General features: G+C 37.1%; 1 protein-coding gene across 5 annotated transcripts in view; it reads right to left on the reverse strand.

Moving 5' to 3' along the window:
* itpr3 (inositol 1,4,5-trisphosphate receptor, type 3) overlaps positions 1-23,300 on the reverse strand; it is a 44,811-nt gene extending 21,511 nt beyond the window's left edge. For 3 of the 5 annotated variants that reach the window (XM_073867911.1, XM_073867910.1, XM_073867909.1), the window contains exons 1-31: positions 22,902-23,300; positions 21,745-21,815; positions 19,652-19,773; positions 19,366-19,452; positions 17,643-17,801; positions 15,813-15,911; positions 15,529-15,612; positions 15,283-15,429; positions 15,028-15,123; positions 13,206-13,247; positions 12,845-12,984; positions 12,655-12,754; positions 12,331-12,491; positions 12,087-12,228; positions 11,374-11,535; positions 9,404-9,576; positions 8,079-8,198; positions 7,805-7,984; positions 7,412-7,663; positions 6,621-6,765; positions 4,627-4,771; positions 4,296-4,489; positions 4,098-4,218; positions 3,930-3,953; positions 3,512-3,566; positions 3,256-3,421; positions 2,230-2,415; positions 1,754-1,831; positions 1,421-1,540; positions 1,196-1,318; positions 704-904 (exon numbers count right to left, since the gene is read on the reverse strand). In XM_073867911.1, coding sequence (XP_073724012.1) covers positions 704-904; positions 1,196-1,318; positions 1,421-1,540; positions 1,754-1,831; positions 2,230-2,415; positions 3,256-3,421; positions 3,512-3,566; positions 3,930-3,953; positions 4,098-4,218; positions 4,296-4,489; positions 4,627-4,771; positions 6,621-6,765; positions 7,412-7,663; positions 7,805-7,984; positions 8,079-8,198; positions 9,404-9,576; positions 11,374-11,535; positions 12,087-12,228; positions 12,331-12,491; positions 12,655-12,754; positions 12,845-12,984; positions 13,206-13,247; positions 15,028-15,123; positions 15,283-15,429; positions 15,529-15,612; positions 15,813-15,911; positions 17,643-17,801; positions 19,366-19,452; positions 19,652-19,773; positions 21,745-21,815; positions 22,902-22,993 — 3,987 coding nt within the window. In that variant the 5' untranslated portion in view covers positions 22,994-23,300. The remainder of the gene's footprint in view (positions 1-703; positions 905-1,195; positions 1,319-1,420; positions 1,541-1,753; positions 1,832-2,229; positions 2,416-3,255; positions 3,422-3,511; positions 3,567-3,929; positions 3,954-4,097; positions 4,219-4,295; positions 4,490-4,626; positions 4,772-6,620; positions 6,766-7,411; positions 7,664-7,804; positions 7,985-8,078; positions 8,199-9,403; positions 9,577-11,373; positions 11,536-12,086; positions 12,229-12,330; positions 12,492-12,654; positions 12,755-12,844; positions 12,985-13,205; positions 13,248-15,027; positions 15,124-15,282; positions 15,430-15,528; positions 15,613-15,812; positions 15,912-17,642; positions 17,802-19,365; positions 19,453-19,651; positions 19,774-21,744; positions 21,816-22,901) is intronic. The other 2 variants (XM_073867912.1, XM_073867913.1) reach the window with 2 other exon arrangements.
* Positions 23,301-23,547: the final 247 nt, after the last annotated feature.

Below are 23,547 nucleotides of genomic sequence, written 5' to 3' on the forward strand. Positions count from 1 at the left end.
TGAGGTCTTCACCTCCACTGCAAATGGAAATCAAATCGTGTGGACTCACAAATCATGTTTATGAATGATGTAATAATATAAGGTTTTATAACCATTACTTTATAATGTAAGCCAACATAGTGCCGTGCTAGATGCTACAACAAATTCGGCATGCAACGCAGTACAGATCAATCGCCGTATGACATCAAAGTATCACTTTGATGTCATACACTGATTGGTTTGTGCAGTGCCACATGAAGCAACACTATGTAGTTTTTTTACCTTTAAATAATGTCTCTAAAACTATTTCAGTGATAGAATAACTCTTAACTGGATGAATTCTACTGTTGCTGCAACCTGAGCAGCCTCCTAGCTGCTACAAACACACTCTGAAAGTGGCGGTGGAGGGTAGGAAACACAGCCCCGCCCCTCCCCCTGCCTGCAGAAGAGTGTCTGATACCAGGCACTGTTGCGTTTTTCAACCACATGGGGGAGCTGTAAGTCATTTTTACATGGAAACTACATAGTGTTGCTTTAAAGCAGAAACCGAGAATAATGCGGACATGACACCATTGATAGGCAACACAACAAAAGACACTGGTAAAAAAAAAAAATCTGGATTCAAACATTGTTGGAACATTTGGGATAATGTATAAAGTACAAAAGTGTTTTTGTATATTTGAATGTAATTTGGATATTTTAACTCAAGGTCACAATGACAAACCTCAGTCATGATCATGTCCTGACATTTCTTTACGTATTTCCCTTCTGCTTTAATGATTGTGTGCAGGAAGTTGAGGTACTGGATGTAGCGGCCATGGGTGGCGAGGCAGTGGATAAAATGATGCAGCACAGTCTCGCTGATCTCAGAACAGAGCTGGTAATTGTTACTGAAAATGTGCTGCAATGTCTCTGCCTCCAAGAGCTGAGAATTTCAAAAACAAACAAACAGAGAATTATATTTTTAACATTTCAATATATTTCAGAATGTCTTATGGGGTTTGTGCCTTAGGGGTTAACTTAATCAATGTCACACAAAAAAGAAACATAAACAAGTTATTCTTCATTAAAATGAAATATATTTATGCCACGAAGCGTCTTTTTTGAACGATTTTTAAAAAACTCCTCTTCTTTTAAGGTTTAAAGAAAACTCTGGCATAAACTGCATAGGCCTGCTTAACTAATAAATTTAAATATCATTAAAAAAAAATCTCACCCCACGGGTTAGAAAGAGGTTGAGGTGTTTATGAAGGAGAAACTGATTCTCCAGATTGCCTGTGCAGAACTTTTGTAGGAACAGGTGCGTGTACTTGATGATCTCCAGCATTTTAGTGTCATTCTGTTAAAAGGAAAATTAAGTTATCAGAGTGGGAGACAACCTGAAAGAGCACTGCGTCATAAAGTATCGTGTACAGATGTTATTTTCAAAGAGATCACAAACCCGATCGTAAGAGATCTGCAACAGATCCAACATCACTTTGTGGGCACCCATGTTCTTCAAAAGCCTCTGTTGCTTCTTAAAGACACCTGAACTGCACATTTTATTCAAACGCTCAAGGATCTAAGAACAAAAGAAAAATGTAAATATTGACTCATACAAGTAGTAATAGATGTTTCCATCAGTAGATCAGACTCTAATGAAGTTAAATGGTTATGAATGATATATTTCTGATATACAGTGTTGTGTTGATATTTCTCAACATCATAAATGGAATGTGCGATTGGTGATTGCCTAACCTGCTTTCATTTATTAAAAAGAGAAAATATCACAAACCTCTTTGACGTTCTGGTAGCTTTCATTGCTCCTTTCAACTTTTTGTTTCTTCGCTTCTGTGTCCTCCTCTGGTGGCGGCTGCAAAAGAAATTAAAGGGAGATTGCAAATCTTTCACCAAATCACCACATCTGTATAGGGTGGCCATTCGTGCCAGTTCCGCCGGCGCCGGACACGTCCTGAACAGGTTTTTGGGTTTGTTCTCCAGAAGTCGCGTTGGTCGACCGCATACGTCATCAAGCGACCGTTACATTTCAAGGTAAGAATAAAACTACAATGATTGTATAAAAGAAATAAATCTTAATTTTCTAATGTATTTTAACTGAAATGCGAGAACCTCGATGATATATGCGGTCGAGCAACGCGACTTCCGGAGAATGCACCCGAAAACATGTTCGGGAAGTGTCCGGCGGAACTGGCACGAATGGCCAACCTTGATCTGTAACACGCAAAAGTGGCATTAAAGTGCATGCTTTACCGCTTCAACTTCTTTTTTCTCTTTCTTTTCTTTTTTGTCTTTCTTGTCTTTCTTTCCATCTCCACCAGAGGTGCTTTTCTTAATGACCCAAAGCTCTGACTTCTCCACCATGGTGCGCAGAAGATCCAGATCACGTTTGATGTTTTTGTAGTTGTCCACGTCCTGAGTTGAAATGAGGAGCTGAACCTGAGAAACAAAACAGAATAGTTGTTCAAATCTACATAAACCAATGTCATTTGTAAAGTCCAACATGCATTCAGAGCCTTATGGGACTTTGAAAAGGTTATTTGAGTTTTTGAGTCACATTCTCAACATACTTTCTTAAAGGGGACATATCATGAAAATCTGACTTTTTTATATTTAAGTGCTATAATTGGGTCCCCAGTGCTTGTATCAACCTAAAACCCAGTAACTTAGTTTTGGTAATCCATTGTCTGCAAGCATGTGAAAAAATAGGTAATTGAAATTTGGCTCCCCTTGTGATGTCAGAAGGGGATAATACCGCCCTTTAATCTGCACTGAGATCAGCTCATTTGCATTTTAAAGCACACACCCAAATACGGTACATTTTTGCTAACACCTACAAAGTGGCAATTTTTACGTGCTATAACATATTATCTATATGGTATTTTGAGCTAAAACTTCACACATGTGTACTCTGAGGACACCAAAGATTTATTTTACATCTTAAAAAAGTCTTGTGAAATGTCCCCTTTAATAATGTTCTGTACAACTGGTCTTCACTTTTGTGATGAAATGAGAATTAAATTTATTTTTTATCGGGAATGCATCTTGCAATATCTGAGAATATTCTTTCACAGCAAATTGTATTAACACAAGCTACCATGTTATCTGGTTGCCTTAAAATTTTGAGTAAATTCAACATAATTTTTTTAAGGCAACCAGGTAACTTACTTTTTTTAAGTTGAACCAACAAATCTTTTTTTACAGTGTAGGCAGACTTTTAACCACATATTAGAACACATTTTTGTTGTATAAGTATATTCGAGCAGGCTGTAATTCTACCTGTTTGAAGGTGTGCAGGACCTCTTGTCTTTGACTGAAGTGTTTAAAAAGCAACTGAAGGGCGCCAGAAACCAACGGAGGGTAGTCGTGCATGATGAGGTGGATCAGAACGCGGAGAAACATTCTTCCACCTTCATCGTCCACTTCCAGAATGCTGTTTCCCTTGCTAAGCAGTAGGGGAAAAGTCAGGTTAAAGGTCACATGCTATAATTGTATTGCTTTTGATAAACAGTTATGCAGATGTTCATTGGCATACCCGATTCCAAACATCGCCTCTGCCTGCTCTCCAATTTGCAGAAGGTTGATGGAAGCTGTTGAATAAAAATGAAATAATAAAAATGCACAATAGAAAGGTGAACATTTCAGTCAAGTATTATTAATTTGAATCTAAATCTATTGGTTTTAAATGGCGCTCCCTTAAAGGTATAATGTGTAATTTCTGTGTCACTACTGTAGCATCTATGAATATAATTACAGAAATAATCAAATACGTTTCTTGAACACTTCTCAGTCTGCCATTGGTCAGACCAAATGCTAAAAGTGTTTATACTTTTTGAGGATCAAGTTAGCTTGCTTGGAAGCTTATTTAGCGGTTTCACTAAATGAAGCTGGAAATCACACATATCACCTTCAAGTGATGCTTTCTAAGCATTTATTCATGATTAAACATTCACCAGAACGCTCACCAGAACGTTGCTCTGAGACAAAGACCAAAAATGGAAAGAACAGAGTACAATGATTAGGTTAGTAAACAGAGACGGTGTTAGTGTATGTTAGTTTGTTAGTATGTTAGTGCCATTCACAGCAGTTTCATACTGCATATTTATTTGAACACAAGCTACCATCGTGCTCTGTGTGATGCGTCGCATCTGCATCTGTCATAGGATAGACTTCCACAAACTCTTTCTTGAAGACAGAAAGCATAAAGGAAATCCGATAGTCCAGTCGCACACTGAGGATAAACTGCACAAAACCAGAATTTTAGATGTTTCCAATAATACTAAACCGCAAAAGTGGTTTTTCAACAATCATCACCTTACCTGTAATATCTCAAGGATTTTCAGTTTTGTGTCCATCACAGTGATGTCCTGTGTGTCAATGCTATCCTTACTGCCAGCCTGGCTGTCCATAGCACCAGTACGACCAGGGCCGGAAAAAACTGACTGCTTTCTGTTCAACACCATAGTGGACATCATCTGTCCAACGCCGTGGATGGAGCGCCTGACATTCTTGCCTAAGAAGAGAAGATTTCACACATTTTGGACATGAATTATTAACCTCAGGTAAGTTAAGTTCCATTATTCTTCATTGTGAATGCAACAACGGATAAATATATACACGACACATGTGAACTAATTTCCAGATACTAACCGCCACCATCATCGTTGAATGAGGGATTGAGTGTGGCAACATTCGGAGTGCAGTCTATGATTCCCAGAAGAGTGCGGGTCAATCTCAGGAGCTCGAAAAAACTGTAGAACCCAAAGTAGATGAGATGTCTCGCCAAGCTCACCACCTAACAAGCAACGTAATGTTAGTGTCAATATTTACAGAAGAGGTTGTCGTTCAAACAGTGCAAAGAATGCATCCAAGGTATATGTTTGAACAGTTTGGTGATAAAAGTCCCTGCATTGTAAAATAATAAGTTTGTAAGTCAAGTCATTTCAACCTTTTTGCCAAGATAGAATTTGCCAAAAATTGTTTTAAAGGCGGGGTGCATGATCTCTGAAAGCTGATGTTGATATTTGAAATCACCTAACAAACACGCCCCTACCCCAATAGAATCTGGACCTTCTTTTGGTAGACACACATACGCAACCCAGGCAACAATGTCAGTTAGTAGACACGCCCCTTACTGCTGATTGGCTACAAGTGTGTTTTGGTACTCAGCCCGACTCCCTTTTCCAAAGTGTTTTTCAAAAACATGCACACCGCCTTTAACTTAAGACTATTCAACTTTTTATTCACTTATACTAACTCTACTAACTAGTCAAAAAAGTTGAAGGGTCATTCCACCAATTCAGTGCCATTTCTGTCCCCAGGTCATTAAGGGGCGGTTTTCCGGACATGGATTAGACTAGTCCTAGACTAAAATTAAATTTAATAGCTGTCCAAACTGAAAACAACATGCACTGACATATCTTAAAATACATAAGTGCCCTTTGTTTTTTTTCTCAAAATGCACACAAGTAATGTTTTTAGTAAGGCATGTTGGTTAAAACTAGTTATATTTCCTAATTAAACTAAGGCCTTGTCCTGGTTTAAGATAATCTCTGTCCGGGAAACCACCCCATATGTATAAAAATGCAAAAAAAAACTAACTCTAAAATATTTTTTTATTAAGCGAAGTGTCCTGCATGTCAATCTCACACCAAATTTAAACTAAATATATTAAAACATTAATAAAAACTATACATATTTTTTATAATTTATTTTTCTTTTATTTTATATATATATATAAAATAAAAAATTATGTGGGTCCTTATCCCATCATTGCTTTAAATATTTTTTTACCATTGAAAAGTCATAATATTTTAGATAAATGCACATTTTAGTTATGTCCCCAGGATTTCACTCAATCCTGTTACCCAACACGTTCCCCCCTCACATTTTCAAGAGGAAGTGACATCATCTGGATCTTCTGAAGGTCATGTGAAAGTCACTTTTCTCATTTTCTGTATATTTTATGATATTGATGCTGTTACTATGAATGTCAATCTTAATGTTTAGTCCTGTTACCTATATTATTTCTTTGATGTTATTGGATTATTTTAAAATAAAACATTTTGGTAAATCATTAAAATTTGCTAAGTGTCTTTATGCTATGGGCACATATTTACTGCAGCTATAATTCATGTATTTGCCAAATCTATGCTTAAAACTTAGTCATGTTACTTTCAGTCCTGTAATCAAAATGCCTCCATCCTCCAATAAAAACCATCCTAAAAAATCCTATTAGTAAACATTAGCTTTTACCATTAAAACCACTACAAAATTAGTTTGTGTATTGTGTTTTGAGACATATTCCAGTACAATTTAGTGGTCCACCCAAAAGACCTAACACATAGAGACCCATGCAGACCATTATATTTAAAATTCGATTAAGTTGGCTGAGAGACGAGTGACCCCGAGTCGCAAGCCCGGAGCTCCGTTGAGCTTATCAGCTAAATCCTATTTTTTCACTTTCTTATTCCTATCTATATAACTTATTAGTTTATCTTAGGAATACTTTACCTTACGATTACTGAATTGTATTACTAAGCAAAATGATTTTATCACTAGTAACACCCAGTGTTAGCATATAGCCCGCTAGCTAATGTTATTAGCAGGGATGACACCTCAAAAACTAATTTTAATAACTCTACCTCATACGTTAGCTTGTTTTTCTCCTCGTTGGCAAACGGCAGGTCATCAATGAGAACATTGTTGAGGTATTCCTCCATAAAAGCCATCGTATTGGCGAACTTGTTCTTCTTATTGTCTCTTGAGTTGTCCAAGTGAGAATCATAACTAAAAAAAAGAAACAAAGAAATGTTCAGAGTGTGATGTCTTAACATAACTGTGTACGATAGGGTAATACAATACAAATGTCATGATGCATGTTGCTGGTTCAGCAACTGTGGTACACAATATATTGTATTTATAGTATTATATGAAAAGTTCAAATGAAAAACCCTCCAAGTGTGTCTGACATGTTTTCTTGTAAATAAGCATTTTTATCAGACTCTTATGTTTAGGTTCAATCATTTCACTTTAATGGCAATAAAGCTTTTATCTACTTCTTTGGATACGACAAAGTATGCAAAATCATGATGAAATGATGGAAGTCAGAATTAAAAAATGTAAAAATGAAGAAACTGAACTACACATGGAGCGCTGTAATGCATGTGGCTGCCACATTTGTGTTGTGTTCAGGTTCAAGTACTCACAAGGGACCAATGTTTACATGTGATCCATGGTTGTTTCATAATTTTTGAATGCCCTGAGGCTAAGATTTAAAGCGAAAGTATTTGATTTAATATGTGCCGAGACAATTTGGTTAATATCATCATTACATTATTTTAACGGAGGTGGCGTTTAGCGGCTTTTGCATCTGAGCTCTTCATAGTATTTTTTTATTTAGCTCTGTATGTGTGTGTCCTATATTTCAACACACTCTTTGATGCTGATAGAGGTGGGGATCTCCGTCCACAAGCGAGCAAACTTAGTGGGTGTCACAAGCTCCTGAGGGTCACGGTCCACGTGCGCATGCAGCATGAGTCTACAGAAGGACGCCCGCAAATCAAAGGGAAGCGTTTCATCCATCATACACAGAGAAATCAGCTCCACATCCAGCTGCTTTGAGATCTCATCGATGGCCAGGTATTGGCGATCAAAACACATCCGGGCGAACAGTTTAAGCTGGTACCTTGAGAAAAACAAAAAAATTTTTGATTGGTGCAGTTGTGAACATTTTTTATTCAGTTTCTCAGCAATAATATGCTATTTAAATCATTGATAATAAGGGATTGGGTATTCTTGTAGTGAAAAAAATCTACTTTATCAGTACCTGTAATATGTAAGCACATTTTCGTCATGCAAATTTCCTTGCCGGGCCTCTTGGGCAAGCTGCCGAATGCTCTTATCGTGGGTCTCGTTCGCCTTATCAGACCAGATCAACCAAACTTCATCTTCCTCTCCAAATTCTTCTACGTATTCAGAGGTATGACCGTCTTTTGGAGGTCGACGCCTTTATGAATCCAAACACATGACACAAAGTAATGCACACAAATAAAGAGCATCTTTATCTTTATGACAATTTACTGCAGACTGCGTCGACTCACTCTGTTTTCATGAGAATATCCTGGTTCTTGGCATCCAGCACACACTTACAGATCAGCTCTTGAGTTACAGCGATCGCCACATTATTGGAGACGCAGAGGTCTGAAAGGTAGTCGAGAAACCTGCCCAAAAAAACATAAAAAACATGTAACAGCATTCACAGACTACTGTAACTGGCTCAGTTTACACTTGATATACAGTAATGTGGAAAAGTCTTAGGCCACCATTAGATTTGTTGTTTTTGCCAGAAGCCGCCTTATGGCAAAGTCTGGCAAAAAGAAACACTCCACTTTTTTGAAAATATACTCATTTTCCAGCTCCCCTAGAGTTACACATTCGATTTTTACCGTTTTGGAATTCATTCAGCTGATCTCCGGGTCACTTTTAGCATAGTTTAGCACAATCCATTGAATCTGATTAGACCATTAGCATCGCGCTAAAAAATAAGCAAAGAGTTTCGATGTTTTTCCTATTTAAAACATCACTCTGTAGTTACATCGTGTACTAAGACCGACAGAAAATTAAAAGTTTAGATTTTCTAGGCTGATATGGCTAGGACTATACTCTCATTCTGGCATAATAATCAAAGACTTTGCTGCCGTAACATGGCTGCAGCAGGCACAATGATATTAGCCAGTGCCTGAAAATAGTCCCCTGCCACTGAAAGTTACTAAGGAGACTATTTTCGGCTGTTGCGTAATATCATTGCACCTCCTGCAGCCATGTTACATCAGCAAAGTCCTTGATTATTACACCAGAATAAGAGTATAGTCCTAGCCATATCTGCCTAGTAAATCACATCTTTTAATTTTCCGTCGGTCTTACACGATGCAACCACAGAAGAGTCAAGCTTTAAACAGGAAAAATATTAAAACTCTTTGGTCATTTTTTAGCACTAATGGTCTAATCAGATTCAACGTATTGTGCTAAGCTATGCTAAAAGTGGTAGCGCCAGACCCGGAGATAAGCTGAATAGATTCCAAAACGGTAAAAATCAAATGTTTAACTCTAGGGGAGCTAGAGTGTCCCTTTAAAACTGTGGTCTTTTCTACATTTTATGTACATATTTCCTGTAATTTATGTACTTTCAACAATATTTAGACCACTTTGCATATATAGTGTGAACGATCATGTGACTGAATGTGTGTAAACCATTGCGGAAGAATTAAGCTTAAATAGTTTAAGGGTACAATCATTGTGCATCATGTTGCCAACTACAGTATGGTCCTAAGCATCACTTTAGGTAGTCATTAGGGTGTCAACAATTAACAATCATTTAATTGTTTTCTCTGTGGTCCATTTATGATTTTTTGACAGAACCACTGACCTAGGCTCTCTGTTCCTGCGAACCAGACTGACGAAGGTCTCCACCTCAGTTTTAGTGATGTGTTTTTCTAGCAGCTTGCGGTTATTGTGTAGCAGAGCTGTAATGGTGTCCTCAGCCAGAATATCATAGCCAATCTGAGACTGCATCATTCCAAACTGTTTGGCTATGTGCTCCTATAAGGCAAAAAGGTGAAAGACTTAACATATTCAGTAAAAAAGTCAAATAAAAGATTAACCGTGTTTTCCGGAATATAAGTCACACTTTTTTCATAGTTTGTCTGGTCCTGCGACTTCTAGTCAGGTGCAACTTATATGTCAAAATATTCATATGAACCAAGAGAAACCATTACTGTCTACAGCTCCTGTATTTATGTAATTTAATGGATTCAGTGATGTGGAATGACTTCGGGACCTTTTTGAACTTGATTTGGCTTGTCCTGTTAATTTAACAGGTATGTTCGATATGCTATTGTGGTCGGTGAATAAATGGTAATATTATATAAACACTTAGGCATAACTTTTCAGTGTGCTGTTCTGTGTGCCATTGTTTAGTTGAATAAGTTGCCTTTCCAGATTAAATGTCTGTTCTTGGGCTTGGATTTTGTGAAATTATTTTCTAAATAAACACGGCATAAAGTCCATTGTGACTCATATATGAAGAGTTTCGTTGCAAAATGAGATAACCACCGTTTTGTTAATTGTTCAGAAATCTCGTTTTTTGGCTGTGCATTCCAATTAATTTCAATTCAACTGCTGTTTTGATTTAAACCTTCATAACTTAAAAAATACAGCTAAGTAGCACCATAAAACAAAATAATAACATGATAAGATAATAATAAACATGTTTTGACAAAAATGTTAAAAAATGGATTTATCTCGTTTTGCAACGAAACTCTTCATATTATTTTCCTATTTACAAAACACATTTCTGAATGATGCGACTTGTACTCCGGAGCGACTTATCGTAACAATCTTAACTTAACAATCATGAGTCCGCTGGCACCCTCTGCAGGCATTTGTTATAATGGATAATGCTGTTTTTTATTAGATACAGTACTGTGCAAAGTCTTAGGCCACCATGCCAGAATTAGATTTGTTGTTTTTGCAATGTTATAGTGATCATATATAATTGTTTCTCAGTCTTTTTAATAGAATACATCCAGAAAATACAGTAAAATGTGTATATAGTATTAAAAACTGTATAAAACTGTAAACTAATGTGTCAAGTTTTTAGGGTAAAATCCCCTTACACTTGAGCAATAGCAGGAAACTGCAGGACCTCTTAAACCTAAACAAAATTAAATCCGAATTTCTCATTTTAAAGAGAAGATTTTAAAGTCTTTTTACTTCATTCTGCTCAAAAACGCTCAAGATTTGTTTAGTGCCAAGAGAGGTCACACTAAACAAGACAATGCCTAAAGACGACATTCAGTCCTGAAAATTAGTTTTTTTTTAACATATTTCTTGTATATTCTATTTCTATCTTAATGAAATAGATTGAAAAAATAAATATGGATGGACAAAATAAAACTTCTTAAACAACAAGTCTGGTGGTGGTGGCCTAAGACTTTTCCACAGTACTGTATATTTATGTTTTTGTTTTGTAAAAAAATGCGTATCTTGGTTTTTATACTCTATTTGAACCAATTATTATTGCATCATCATTAATATATGTCATTTTAGGTTAGGTAGGGTTATTGCTCACTAATTTTTATTACAAAACAAAATCAAATTACATTTATTATTAATTAGCAAAATCATTTTTAGGTACAGTCCTAAATTAGTTTTTTTAAATATTTTCAAATTATACAACTTCATTTTCCCATTCATGTATTTTATCATCAATGATTTCTTAAAAAAAAAAAATCTTGTCTCGTCTTATTCTCGTGGACCCAATCTTGTGTCTCATCGAGCAAGTGTCTCATCCCACCCCTATTCTCTAGTATTCTCTAATATTCATGTTTGGAGTACCTGATTCTTACGGTAGTCTTCCTGCGAGTGACGCAGAACCCTGTAGCACAGTCTGAGCATGTACTGATAGGGGGCGTTCTTCTGATCAGACAGCTCCTCCAACTTCAGGAGGGGACCTTCATTTTCTCTTTCTTTAAATGGGCCCTTAATGATTCCAAATATCTGAGCAGATAATAAGACATCAAAATTACACCCTTATGCTAAACAATGCCATAGAACAATGCTTCTCAATCCTGGTCCTCGAGGATCCCCTCCCAGAAAGTTTTAGATGTCTCCTTATTTAAAACACCTGATTTGACGTATCAGCCTCCTTCCAAAATGGTAAACATGTCTTCCTAACCAGCTGATGATTTAAATCAGGTGCATCTAAAACATTCTGGAAGTGGGTCCTCGATGACCAGGATTGGGAAATATTGCCATAGAAGAACCATTTCTGGCTTCATGAAACCTTAAACATCAACAGAACATTTCCGTTTCGCACAAGTTTTTTGGGAGGTAAAAGACTATAAAAATATAAGAAAGTGGTTCTTTTAAGAACCTTTGACTTAATGGTTCTTTGGGGAACAAAAATAGTTAATCTATAGTATCGCTGTGAAAAACCTTTCATTTTTAAATGAAAAATATTTTTTAACCTTATACTTAAATGCATTTTCACATGTGTTTTTCTCAATCATTGCAAAACCTTGTTTCTTTTCCAGGTGTTAGGATCTTACCTGCTTTAAAATGTTCTGCTCTCTCATGAGCTTTTGTCTCTCTCGGTTGGCTTTATTCATCGTCACCTCCAGGGCGGGCTGGCCATTGTTAAACTGGTCCACAACAAAGAAAACCACATCCTCAAGCAGTTTAATGGCATATCTGTGCACAAACACAAACCATGTGCTCCTCAATGACACATACACAAAATATAAAAAGCCATAAGTTAAGTTTTTGTTGTTGACTGTGTTGCATGAACTCTACCTTCTATCATTAGGATTTAGGAAACCAATGTTTAATTTGTCTACCACGGTGCTCAACATAAGACTGGCGTCATTCGCAAAGTCTAGATCTCGAATCTCCATGACCGGCACAGAGACGATGGCGAAAGCTTCTTTGTCTTCCTTAGTCGGGCAGGTCCCCAGCTATGAAGGTGTAGAGATGGAGATCATCATTTGATAAATAACTACTGTATTATGGCTTGCACACATGGCTTAACTGTTAGTGAATCCAACCTTAAAACTGTTACACGTAATTCAAATAAAAATAAAATGACTTTGTGACATTTATTTAGTTTACACAAATTACCATTAATCGAATTGGCCTCTCTTCATCAATGTCGATAGGAATGTTGGTACTTTGGATCCAAGTGTTCGTGCACAGGTGACGGAACCGAACGTAAGAATTTCTGTCAGAAAGAGAGCATGCCAATACGCAGAGGATTAAATCAAGACCTGGTTTACAATAAACATAACATGAGAGAGACACGAATAAATACCTTGGCACAAATGAATCGGTCTTTTGCAGTGTGGTGGGATCCAGCTCAAACAGAGAGGCGATATCATTCCCATGAGGCACTGCGACCAGCTTGTACTTTATTCTCTCACCGAGACTCCGCTTGATGCGAGCACTGTCCACCTGAGAGTAAAACACAGTTCAGTGACAACCTTAAAAAAGACATACAGTATAGTATTCAGAATATATGAGCAAAGGAGAATCTGTATTGTTTTCAGGAGAGTCTTGAACTCAAAAAAGAGTCTCTTGAGATGTAAAGTACCACAATGTGCCATTTTTGGCTTTTTGCTAGCTTTATTATGTATTAGATAACAGCAAGCCATCAGCTATCCATTTTCACTTACTTCTATTTCATTGCTGCTGTTTTCTTTGTAGCCTGGGTTCTCCTGCCGCACAAAAAAATACACATATTATAGAATACATAAATAAACACACATTATATTTAATTTCAGGGTTCCCACAACTTAGTTAACTTCAAATTCAAGGACCTTTCAATGACTTTCCAGGTCTAATACCCTCAAATCCAAGGACTAATTCAAGGAAATGTTGGGACCAGTGTTGGGGCTAACGCATTACAAGTAACGTGCATTACGTAATAATGTTACTTCTCTGAAGTAACGAGTAAAGTAACGCATTACTTAAAAAAATTTACAAATTAATGTTTGAGTTACTTTTTCAAAAAAACAATGCAAGTTACTTTTTAGTTTAATTAATTCGATCAAAAAAAATTATGTACTGAATTAAACTAAACGTAGTCACATTATGCACTCTATGTGCACACGCCTGTGTGGGAACAGATTGAGTCAGAAACTGAGATGGCAGGCCGGAGCTCGACATTTTTGTGATGAAATATGCAATTTCTGAATGCAGAACTTTTCAGTCATAAAAAACCTGCAAGGCCTGAAAGAGATCAAGCCTCAGCCAAGAAAAAGTAACGCAAAAGTAACTAAAAAGTAACGTAAGCATTACCTTCCATGAAAAGTAACTAAGTAACGAAAGTAGTTACTTTTTTTGGGAGTAACTTGATATTGTAATGCATTACTTTTAAAAGTAACTCTACCCAACACTGGTGGGGATACATTTCAAGTGAGAGCAAGGTTACATTGTGTTACATTTTAAGATACATTGTTACAGTTCCCTTTCAAGGGAACTCGCACTGCGTCACTGCGGTGACACTTTGGGGATGCCTCCAAGGGTAAAATTAAACACATTTTTGCATAGTTGTGTTTGACACATGAAAATGTCTCGGTTACGCCTCACCGGCTTAACAACAAAGACATGGTGACGCGGGAGCCAGGAACTATATCGCTATCTGAAATATTGCCAAAGACGGCGTTACAGGGATGCAGGAATTATGGCAAGGGAGACGCAGCGTCTCGTTCCCTCGATCGGCGATTATGCTTGCTATGCTTCTCAATGAATTACGGCGAAATGCCGCTACATCCAAAAGCCGGGGGCGCTCTCGTGCAGAAACTCAGAATGCGCTGTAGACGAAGAACAATACACACGCAGCTATGATGACACGTAGCTCCAGGAAATGGCTTAAGGATATTCATATTGCTGTTCTTCAAACCTTTTCAGGTATTTTTTATGATAATAAAGAATATGTTTAATAATTATGTTTGACGAGTGTTGCTTTTTCAAATGTATGTTATAAACGGTTTAAAACTAACAGTGATTTTAGATCGATAAGGACTTACTGATCAAAAGCCGTAGTACATGAAATAGCTGTGAATAAGATCGGCTGTCCGATTCAGAATAGTGATCAGCCATGTATTTTTAGTGGAGATCAGCATTGATCGAAGCATCCCTATACGTAACCCAAGACGTTTTCATGTGTCAAACAAAACTATGCAAAAAAGCATTTTGGTATGAATCAACATTCGCATACAAAAGATATAAGCATTTAAAGCGAACAGTTTAGCATGTGTGCTTAAAAAGTCTAGAATTTTTATGATATTATCCTACACTACACAGGGAACAATATGGGTATTTTCCAGAAAACTTCTTGCATTAAACAGATTCAAGCACTTTCAATGACTTGTATCTATGCATGTATATTTTCAAAAACTTCCCAGGGCCTTGAATTTTTTTCCCAGATTCACAAACTTTCAAGGATTTCAAGGACTTGTGGGAACCCTGTTATTTTTATGCAGAGAGTTTTACCTCAGCAGCAAGATAGTTGCCTGTGGCCAAATGTTTGAATCGGTAAAGGCTGTTCCAATGTCCAGCTCCACCTCGACAGGGATCATGATGCACAACCTACAGAAAACAAGACGTCCAAATATTGAACTGCAACAGAGTCGTCATATTAACAATAAACTACTCTAAATAAAGTTGAAAATAAAATTTAATAACATAATTAAAATCTAAACCACACTTCCCAGTCTAAATCATACTATATACCACAACGCTGCTTACCTCCACTTCCCACAATGCATTGGAGCTGGTCGCTGATGTAGCGGACTGGCGGAGAGTTGTGCGTAGAAATACATGCAGCTTAGCCTTGTACTCATCACAGGTCAGAAATTTTTCCTGTTCTGCATGAAAAAGCCTCACCACATCCCCCTATGCAAAAACGACATACACAACAGTCACCCATGATTTATACTGTAATGTGATTGAGCTGAACAATAACATGAGAAGCTTCTCCAGCAAGCCACTTACTCCTTTGAGGACTTCATCTTTGTGATCACTGAACATCATAAAGAGAGTGATCTTCCAGCTTGTGTTGCTATTCACCGAGTTGATCTGTAGAGGGCATCCTTACATTACTTAACAAAGCTGACTTACTTATATAACATCACCTTTCTTCATATAGCCATTACTAATAGGTTTTACAAACGACTTCTTGTTTGGAAGTTAAATTTAATTAGTTGATTCTTTTTTTACAATCGCCCATAAACTCTCTAATTCAGAATATGTATGTCTACAGTATGTAGCTGACCGACCTCTTTACAACCCGGATGATCAGGAAGTTCATAATTACTGGCATGGAGAGGCTGACCAGCATTAACAGGATTTAGCATCACCTTATCTCCAACTACCACCTGAAACAGAGCACAAACAATTCAAGTGTGAAAGTCATAATCACATATATCTGAAAGGCAAATATGTACCTTTCTATCATTTTACACAAGGGATAAGCAATCTACAAACATTTAAACTTGTATTAGCTCAGTAAACCTGTTTAAATGTGTATGAGGATCATTTGCATGGATTTTCCTAACTTTGTGAGTTTGAACGTGTGTGTGTGTACAGAACTCGTATGTCTCTATTTGGATAGACTACAAACTGTAAAATGATGTGTAGGTGAATATATGCCTTTGAAGAAATGCACATATGCGTGTGTACAGGTATAAAGGTGAATATCTGGGAAATATTTTAACTTCAGATCAAAAGATTTTTAAGATCATAGTTTACATTTCAGTCAAGTGTTTCAAAACTTTTGACTGGTAGTATACAAGTCAAATACTACCAGTCAGAAGTTTCGAAACACTTGACTGAAATGTAAACGATGATCTTAAAAATCTTTTGATCTGAAGGTTTATGGTTAGATGCTTGAAATTACTCTCGTAGTAATTTTAACAGATTAAAAACCGAAAATTTTATTTTAAAGGGGTGTTTCAATGGTATTTCATTCATTCGACTTATTAACACAGTTATAGAGTTGTTTCCTCATGCTAAACGTAGGCAAAGTGTCAAAAAAGCAGTTGGGAGTGTTACAGAGTATTTTTGTGCCGAATGCACTTCGCCAGGGTTCGTACAAGTTTCGGAAAGTTTTTTTCGATTACGGGTCCAGCTGACGTTTCAGGGGTTTCTATACGTATCACTTCTTTATATGGGCACTTCCCCCGGAAAACTCTGCCCACCCGTCAATCAGCTGGAGACGCTAGAACTTGCAAACATCACATCACGCGACAGCTGTGTTTAATTTCTCAATTTTGAGTTTAAAACTCAACAATGGCACGAATGAAGAAGTGTGTTTTTGGATGTAAGATGAAGAAAGCCAGCCTTATGAAAACAATGGATATAGTTTATTATCCGGAGTAGCAGCGGAGTTTTGCGTGTGTGTTTGATGCGCTGGATTTCATTGAAAAGTTCCAACCGGGTCATGAGTTGCATGCGGTAGTAAGACTTCTGTCTTATGTTGGAAATAGGCGCGTGCATATTATATAAATGACACGAACATGTAGTGAATCATAAGTTATAAGTGTTGTATAGTGTTGCATGACTCGTACTCACTCCTCCCACGGTAGTAACTCCTCCTTCTTCATTTTTTTGTACGTTATCGGAAAGAACCGGTAAAGCTAATCTTTTATAAATCTGATTAAACTAAAGACTCTTCGGAGATATAAAGGATGTAATACTACCCTATAGGTACTCCAGATTAACATCAGAAATGCAGAAACAGCATGTCTTATGTGAGCTTTAAAATATTGTTTTTGAAATAGATCACTTCGACTGAATATTAAAGGAAAAGCAGCCAATAAGAGCACAGATTAAATGTGAATGCCTTCAATATTCTTTAAAATTCATCGTAGGGTGAAACTTCTAGAAGCTTTTTGATAAAATGACTCCAGTATGGTTTTGCTATTTCTAGGCAAAGGGTGACCGCACTTGAGATAAAATATACCTTTTAATTTATTTTGGATGTTTTTAGTCATAATTCCCAGTGTTACATTTGTTATGCCATAGTTTGGACGAGTTTATTATTATTCTGTATATTTGTGTGTGTGTGTGCGTGTGTGTGCGTGTGTGTGCGTGTGTGTGTGTATTACGTTATCTCCATTTGCTCTGAGCTTCCAGAACGGCTGGATAAAAAGCCAGGATCCCTCGTTCCCCGTCCCATCAAGAGTAACACGCATAGCGTTCTTCTCCAGCAACGCTGGAAGACGTTTATTCACTGTTAAATACTTGTTACTCTTCATATGCAGGAGCTTAAAAAAAACATAAACATTCATTAGAACCCTTGTTTGGATTTACATACATGTATTTGACAGCTTTTATCCAAAGCAACTTACAGTCCATTCAAGATACACTTTTTTGCTGCTGCAATAAGAAGCTTTTCAGCAAGAATGAACTTCCTTTTTCTAGATAAAAATTCTTGAATGGAAATGGTTTGAATGGCCACACTACAGCTTTCTGAATGGCATTAACAGAGCTTATCATTTTTAACCACTTAACAGTTTTTTTAATAATGACTGGAGTGTTATTTTAGCAGTAAAAAGACTTACAAAGCCACAGAAAGATTGCGTGGGTTCGTTTAAAATGCAGGCTTTATGTGTCAAGTTTTAATTTGATGTCAAATAAACACTGAGACAGATAATTATGATTATTGTTTGGTTTAGGGGACCAGTTCTGTGTGTTTACAAGAAATGCAACGTCATTTTTATACCAAAGAATTGGACCCGCAAAGCTGAATGTGTTATGTAGGGCACTGGTCTATGGCCACAGGACTATATTAATACATTATAAACCAATATATGTTAGATGAATTTGCCAGCTCATCATTCAAGTTAAATAATGCTTTCTAAGATCTCTACAGGTACATGAAGCAGGCTATAAAATACATCAGGATCAATAATGACAGAACTTTAAACATTTTCGGGTGAACCTGCTTTAATCATGACTCTCTGAGGAAAACAGTCATGTAAATGTGAAAGCAAAAGCTATTACATATAGGAATTACTATGCATCTGAAGCTTGTTTTTATTTCAGGATACTCCGTGGTATCAGGAAAAGGTCCTGTTTCCTATAGTGTGTGTGCATTGCTGCAAGCGCATTATCTATACAGTATGTGACGTCACTGACTATCAGGAAACAAGCCGTTTTTAACTGAGATAAAGATGGGAGGGTGTAGTTAAAACACCATTAACAAACTCACAATGTTTATTTTTCCTTTAACTTTCTTACACTTTTCAGGTCAACATGATATTAAAATTGACCCTTCTGACCCTTTTCCAACGCCTCAGAAACAAAGTTCCCTTACTTTCCAGCCCCTCCTCTTCACAGAGATCATTTCCATTAGCTATGCTGCTCCATTCTGCTACGAAACGCCCACTTGACGTGATTCATTCAATTGACCAATCATAAAATTAAGTGCATAAAATCAAGTCCCAAAACGTGTTTTGTTGTTAAATGGGTTGTAAATGTTGGCCAACGTTGGACTAAATGATAAAATCTGAGTTACAAAGTTGGTGTTTGGCCTCTAAATGAAATGCATTACTCTGAACACCTTATGACACCTCTTAATCTTTTGTTTCTAGCAACAAGGCTTACGCCGCAGACCTGCACAAATTCTACATATTTTCTCCATTTAAGATATTAAAGGCTTTAAATTTGGGGACGCTTGCCTCGACGAACTTGTTTTAAAATAAAGCTTGACTTCTGCTTTTGTACGAAGCCAAGGCTTGACTGAAGATGGGTCCTTGTACTTTGAGATTAAGAAAAAACCTGAAACATATCAGCAAATCTTAACAGGTATATTTTATTCGTTCTCACCTGAATGACACTTCCGTATTTTACGACGTCCCCGTGGACCTTTTTGTTCTCAGCATCATTCTGTTTTTGTTCCAGATTAGCTGCATGCTTCACAAGTGATAAAAGAAAGAAATAATTAAATTTGTCAAAGACATCAAACAACATTTACATCTGTAACGCGTATGAGCAAACCCATTCAACACATTGATCACAATTTTCCGCTTTGCTCGCAGCTGTAATTAAAAACTCTGCAAACAAGGGTTTCTGTTTGATGATTCAAAGTCAACATGAATTGTTTGTCGCTTACTTGCAATTTCTGAAGAAGAACCATGTCTCCTATCTTATCCTTCTCGTGCTTTGCCTGTTTGGCCTTCCAGAACTGTTTCTGAGCAGAATATCGATTCATGGGATAAACCTTAAAAAGGCAATCTGGATCAAAAACAGTTAGACAACATCAGTATCACTCATTCACTATCCTCGAATAAGAGAAATTGCACATAATTGTTCTACTTGAAACTAGGGCTGTCACAATAATTAAATTATCGTCTTGTTGCAATTGCTTGACCTAATCGCGATGATTTCAGATCACCGCAATGATTGCACATCTCTTTAAAAAACACAAGGGGGAGCTGCAGCGCGTGTATAAATGAGACCGTATCAGATGGCGCTTCTTAACTGACAGTGTAATGGTGCGTTTACACCAACCGGGTTTCAGGCATCAAAATCGCCTCTACAGCACCTAGTTTGCCGCTTGAACAGTTTGAATGAATTTGCGCGTGTAGAGCGGACTAGAGGCGCGTCAGAGGCAAAACCCGCTTCTTGGGGGAGGGGCAAGTGCTATGTGGTTGTTTGTTTGCAAGATGACTGATGTTGATTGTGCATTTATTGAGAAAGTTACCAGTTTGTATTTGGTAACCTTACTATAGGGGGAAAATAAACGGTGCGAGTCGATAAACGTCACGTGACTTAAAAGTGAAATCTGTATTACAACCAGGTTGCCCAAAGTCCTCACTGACACTCTTCCAAGTGAGGTCCTTTCATTCCTGTCTCTATAGAAATAAGAACTTGTGTCGTATAGCTTCGGGTGACTGCTCATGGACAATATCAAGCGTTGGTTGATTGAGTGACAGCAGCAAGCAGGCTCCTGATTGGTTAATGCGACGCAAAATTCCGCCAAAGTTCAAAATTTTCAACTCGTGAACCGCAAAATGCACAAAGAGCACCATTCACGTGTACCGCGCACAACGCTCAATTCGCGCGAGCTAGACGGGACGTCCAGACGCTGGTCAACTAGTCTTCACATTGACTTAACATCACTCGCGCTTCACGCCTCTACCGCGGTTGGTGTAAATGCAGCATAACGCGATAAACCGCAGTTCAATACAATGGAACAAACTGCATTTAAAGAAATGCATCAATACTTTGATAAGCAGTATGAACTGCCAGGTAAAACATTTCCAAAACAGCAATTCCAAATTTAGGGAAGTGAAGAATGCTTAACGATCTGTAAGGATTTTATTTTTTTGCAGCAATTACAGACTTGTGGTCCAGTACTTATATGACCTTAGTAGGATTGGCTACTATTTAGGGCCTGTTCTGGTATAGTCAGTTTATTTTGATTGCATTTTTATTTTCAGTTATTTTTCAGACACTTTATTGTGTTAATTTCTTATAAAGAATTTTTAGTTTTTGAAAGATATATTCATTAAATAATTAAATGTGTTATGTATATCACTTTTTTGCTGCCAGGTAAACCTTGCAAAATATTTAATTTAAATAATCACAACAATGTGTGAAAATTATTTCATGACAAAGCAAAAAAAATTTAAGAGAATTAAATGTCAAATCAATAAAACAGCCAATTAATCGTCATTATCGCCACAATTTATTAGGCAATTAACCGGCAGCCAAATTTCATAATCCTGGCAGCCCTACTTTTAAATAACGTGTGACCGTGTCTGTGAAATCCAAGATTCATAATTTAATTATGAGATTAAGAGCAACAAATATTAATTTCAATCTTTGACATGACCTTACTCAGTCAATAAGATATCAAGGTTATATTTTCACATAATGTTCTTTGCACTTTGTAAGATGATTTTATATCGAAAACATTAAAATGACAAAAAATAGCTTTAGCTTGGTTTTCACAGAAAGAGGCATCACTTTAATAAAGCTTTATTTATGGTTATTATTTGAGGTTAGCTTGCTGCATTGTTGACACAGTTAGCACCAACAAACCAATACTCATTTAAATAAAGTAAACATTATATAGCTATGCCTTGTGACTAAACCAGTCTTCAAAGTAAACATTGCACATGTTCATTTTCACACATTGACATGGCGTTGAATATATAGTATAGAAGTATATATGTAAAATATTATTTTAAAAGAATAAACCTCTGAATTTTTTTGGAGGGTTGTCCAGATCTCCACCTGCTGGCTCCACAACACAACGGTCATCTACCAGCCTGGGAAAATAAACACAATGTCATGTACTGTATGTCTTAATAAATCGATCCTTTACACAGGGATGCACATCATTAGTGCTCATAAAAATGGTCACAGGGTCTAATAAAAGTTTCAGTCCTGGCCTGTAACATGGATGTCCCAATTTCAGAAGGGTTCTGAGGGATAAATATTTTATTGACTAAATGATAAGGTCTAAATATATTACATAGGCTTATTAAATCCTATGTGTTATCTTTAGAGTAACCTGACACTAACTATAGCAGTCTTTGAGGGTTTCTCAGAAAACATGTTTTTGGTTGCGAGGTCAGCTCAATAAGACCCTGGTGAGCCTGTTTAACAGAACAACTAAAATAGCCCAAGGAAAAACTCTGGACTGCTTTTCAGGAAGCCACACTATTTACCACATTAAGATATACATCTGTATATACATCTGTCGCTTTCTTGACTCTTTATCTTCAGTAAAACTGTTACCTCTTGATATAAAAAAACATTAAGGTTTCAGCTTAACAATCCGAACAAAACTCTTTTCAAAATGTTTCAGTGTAAGTTTAAGATTGTGGTTTGATTTATGAAAAGGGTTTGCAAATAATGTCTTGGCAAACAGTTTTAGTCACTTTTTATGAACAAGTGGGAGGTGTCCTTGATCAAACAACATTTATCTCTAACGTGTGTGTGTGTGGTGATCAATACATCATGATGTTTCCTCAAACACTGGCTCTTACATTATTGCCTACATCAAGTGAGAAATACTCAGCAATTATTGTATCAAACGTGTTTCACATTCTAGACAAGACTTAAGCTACTGCACTTTAACTTACAACACCTGTTTGTATGCAACTCTCTCTGTCTCTTTGCAAACCAAAACCAGAATACATCAAAGCTTTGAGTACAACACAAGCTACTACAGAAAAGACAAAATCCTGCAATCAACAGATCGGAATGTCAAGCATACTGTATGCAAAATTATTTAAAACTACACAATTCATGAACTAAAAATTAGACACTTTTATCTACAAACGTATTTAGCTGTATGAGGTTGAGAGAGAGTCGGCAGGAAGACAGAGAAGTCAATACGAGTCACTTACCCCAATGTGCTTATGAAACCATTAACGGTCCCTTCTGCATACAGGGACACGATATCCCCTATATGCAAGAAACTGGACGCCGAATCAGACATCTTGCTTAATTAAAGTACGCTGGCGAGCGGGTTGCTTAATGTTTGGAAGCGCGGACACTTCAAAAGTCTTCCTGATAAAGGCGCGTGCAGACTTGCGCTTCACCCACAGCTGAAGTAAAAATGCATCCCGGTAGACTCAGACATCACGCACGTGAACTAAACTACTGCAAAAGTTTGTCGCTAGCCAGATATGAGGACAAGAATCGCTACCATAGCGGTCCGAGGTGCACAAGTCACTCGATCGAGATGTTTTTGGGCTGTACCTGAGATCATAGTGCTTCAAACCAGGAAGCACGCGCAAGTTTGTCAAGTCAAAACACGCCTGTAGGGGAGGGAATATAAATGAGATGCACTATACGTTAATACACCACGTATCTGGAAAGACAGCTTTGTTCCTTGTGGGAAAAATAAATGGGTTTTACACCTTTCCTTAAATAAGGCATTTGCTTAATAAGCAATGCGAATTCTAATGGTCTTCGTTATAAATGGCCTATTATTATGGAGCATGTTTGGGGCCTTTATTAGTGTATTTAGCAGCCCACTTGAATTTGTAA

This window comes from Misgurnus anguillicaudatus, chromosome 5 (genome assembly GCF_027580225.2).
Source record: "Misgurnus anguillicaudatus chromosome 5, ASM2758022v2, whole genome shotgun sequence".
Classification (NCBI taxonomy): domain Eukaryota; kingdom Metazoa; phylum Chordata; class Actinopteri; order Cypriniformes; family Cobitidae; genus Misgurnus; species Misgurnus anguillicaudatus.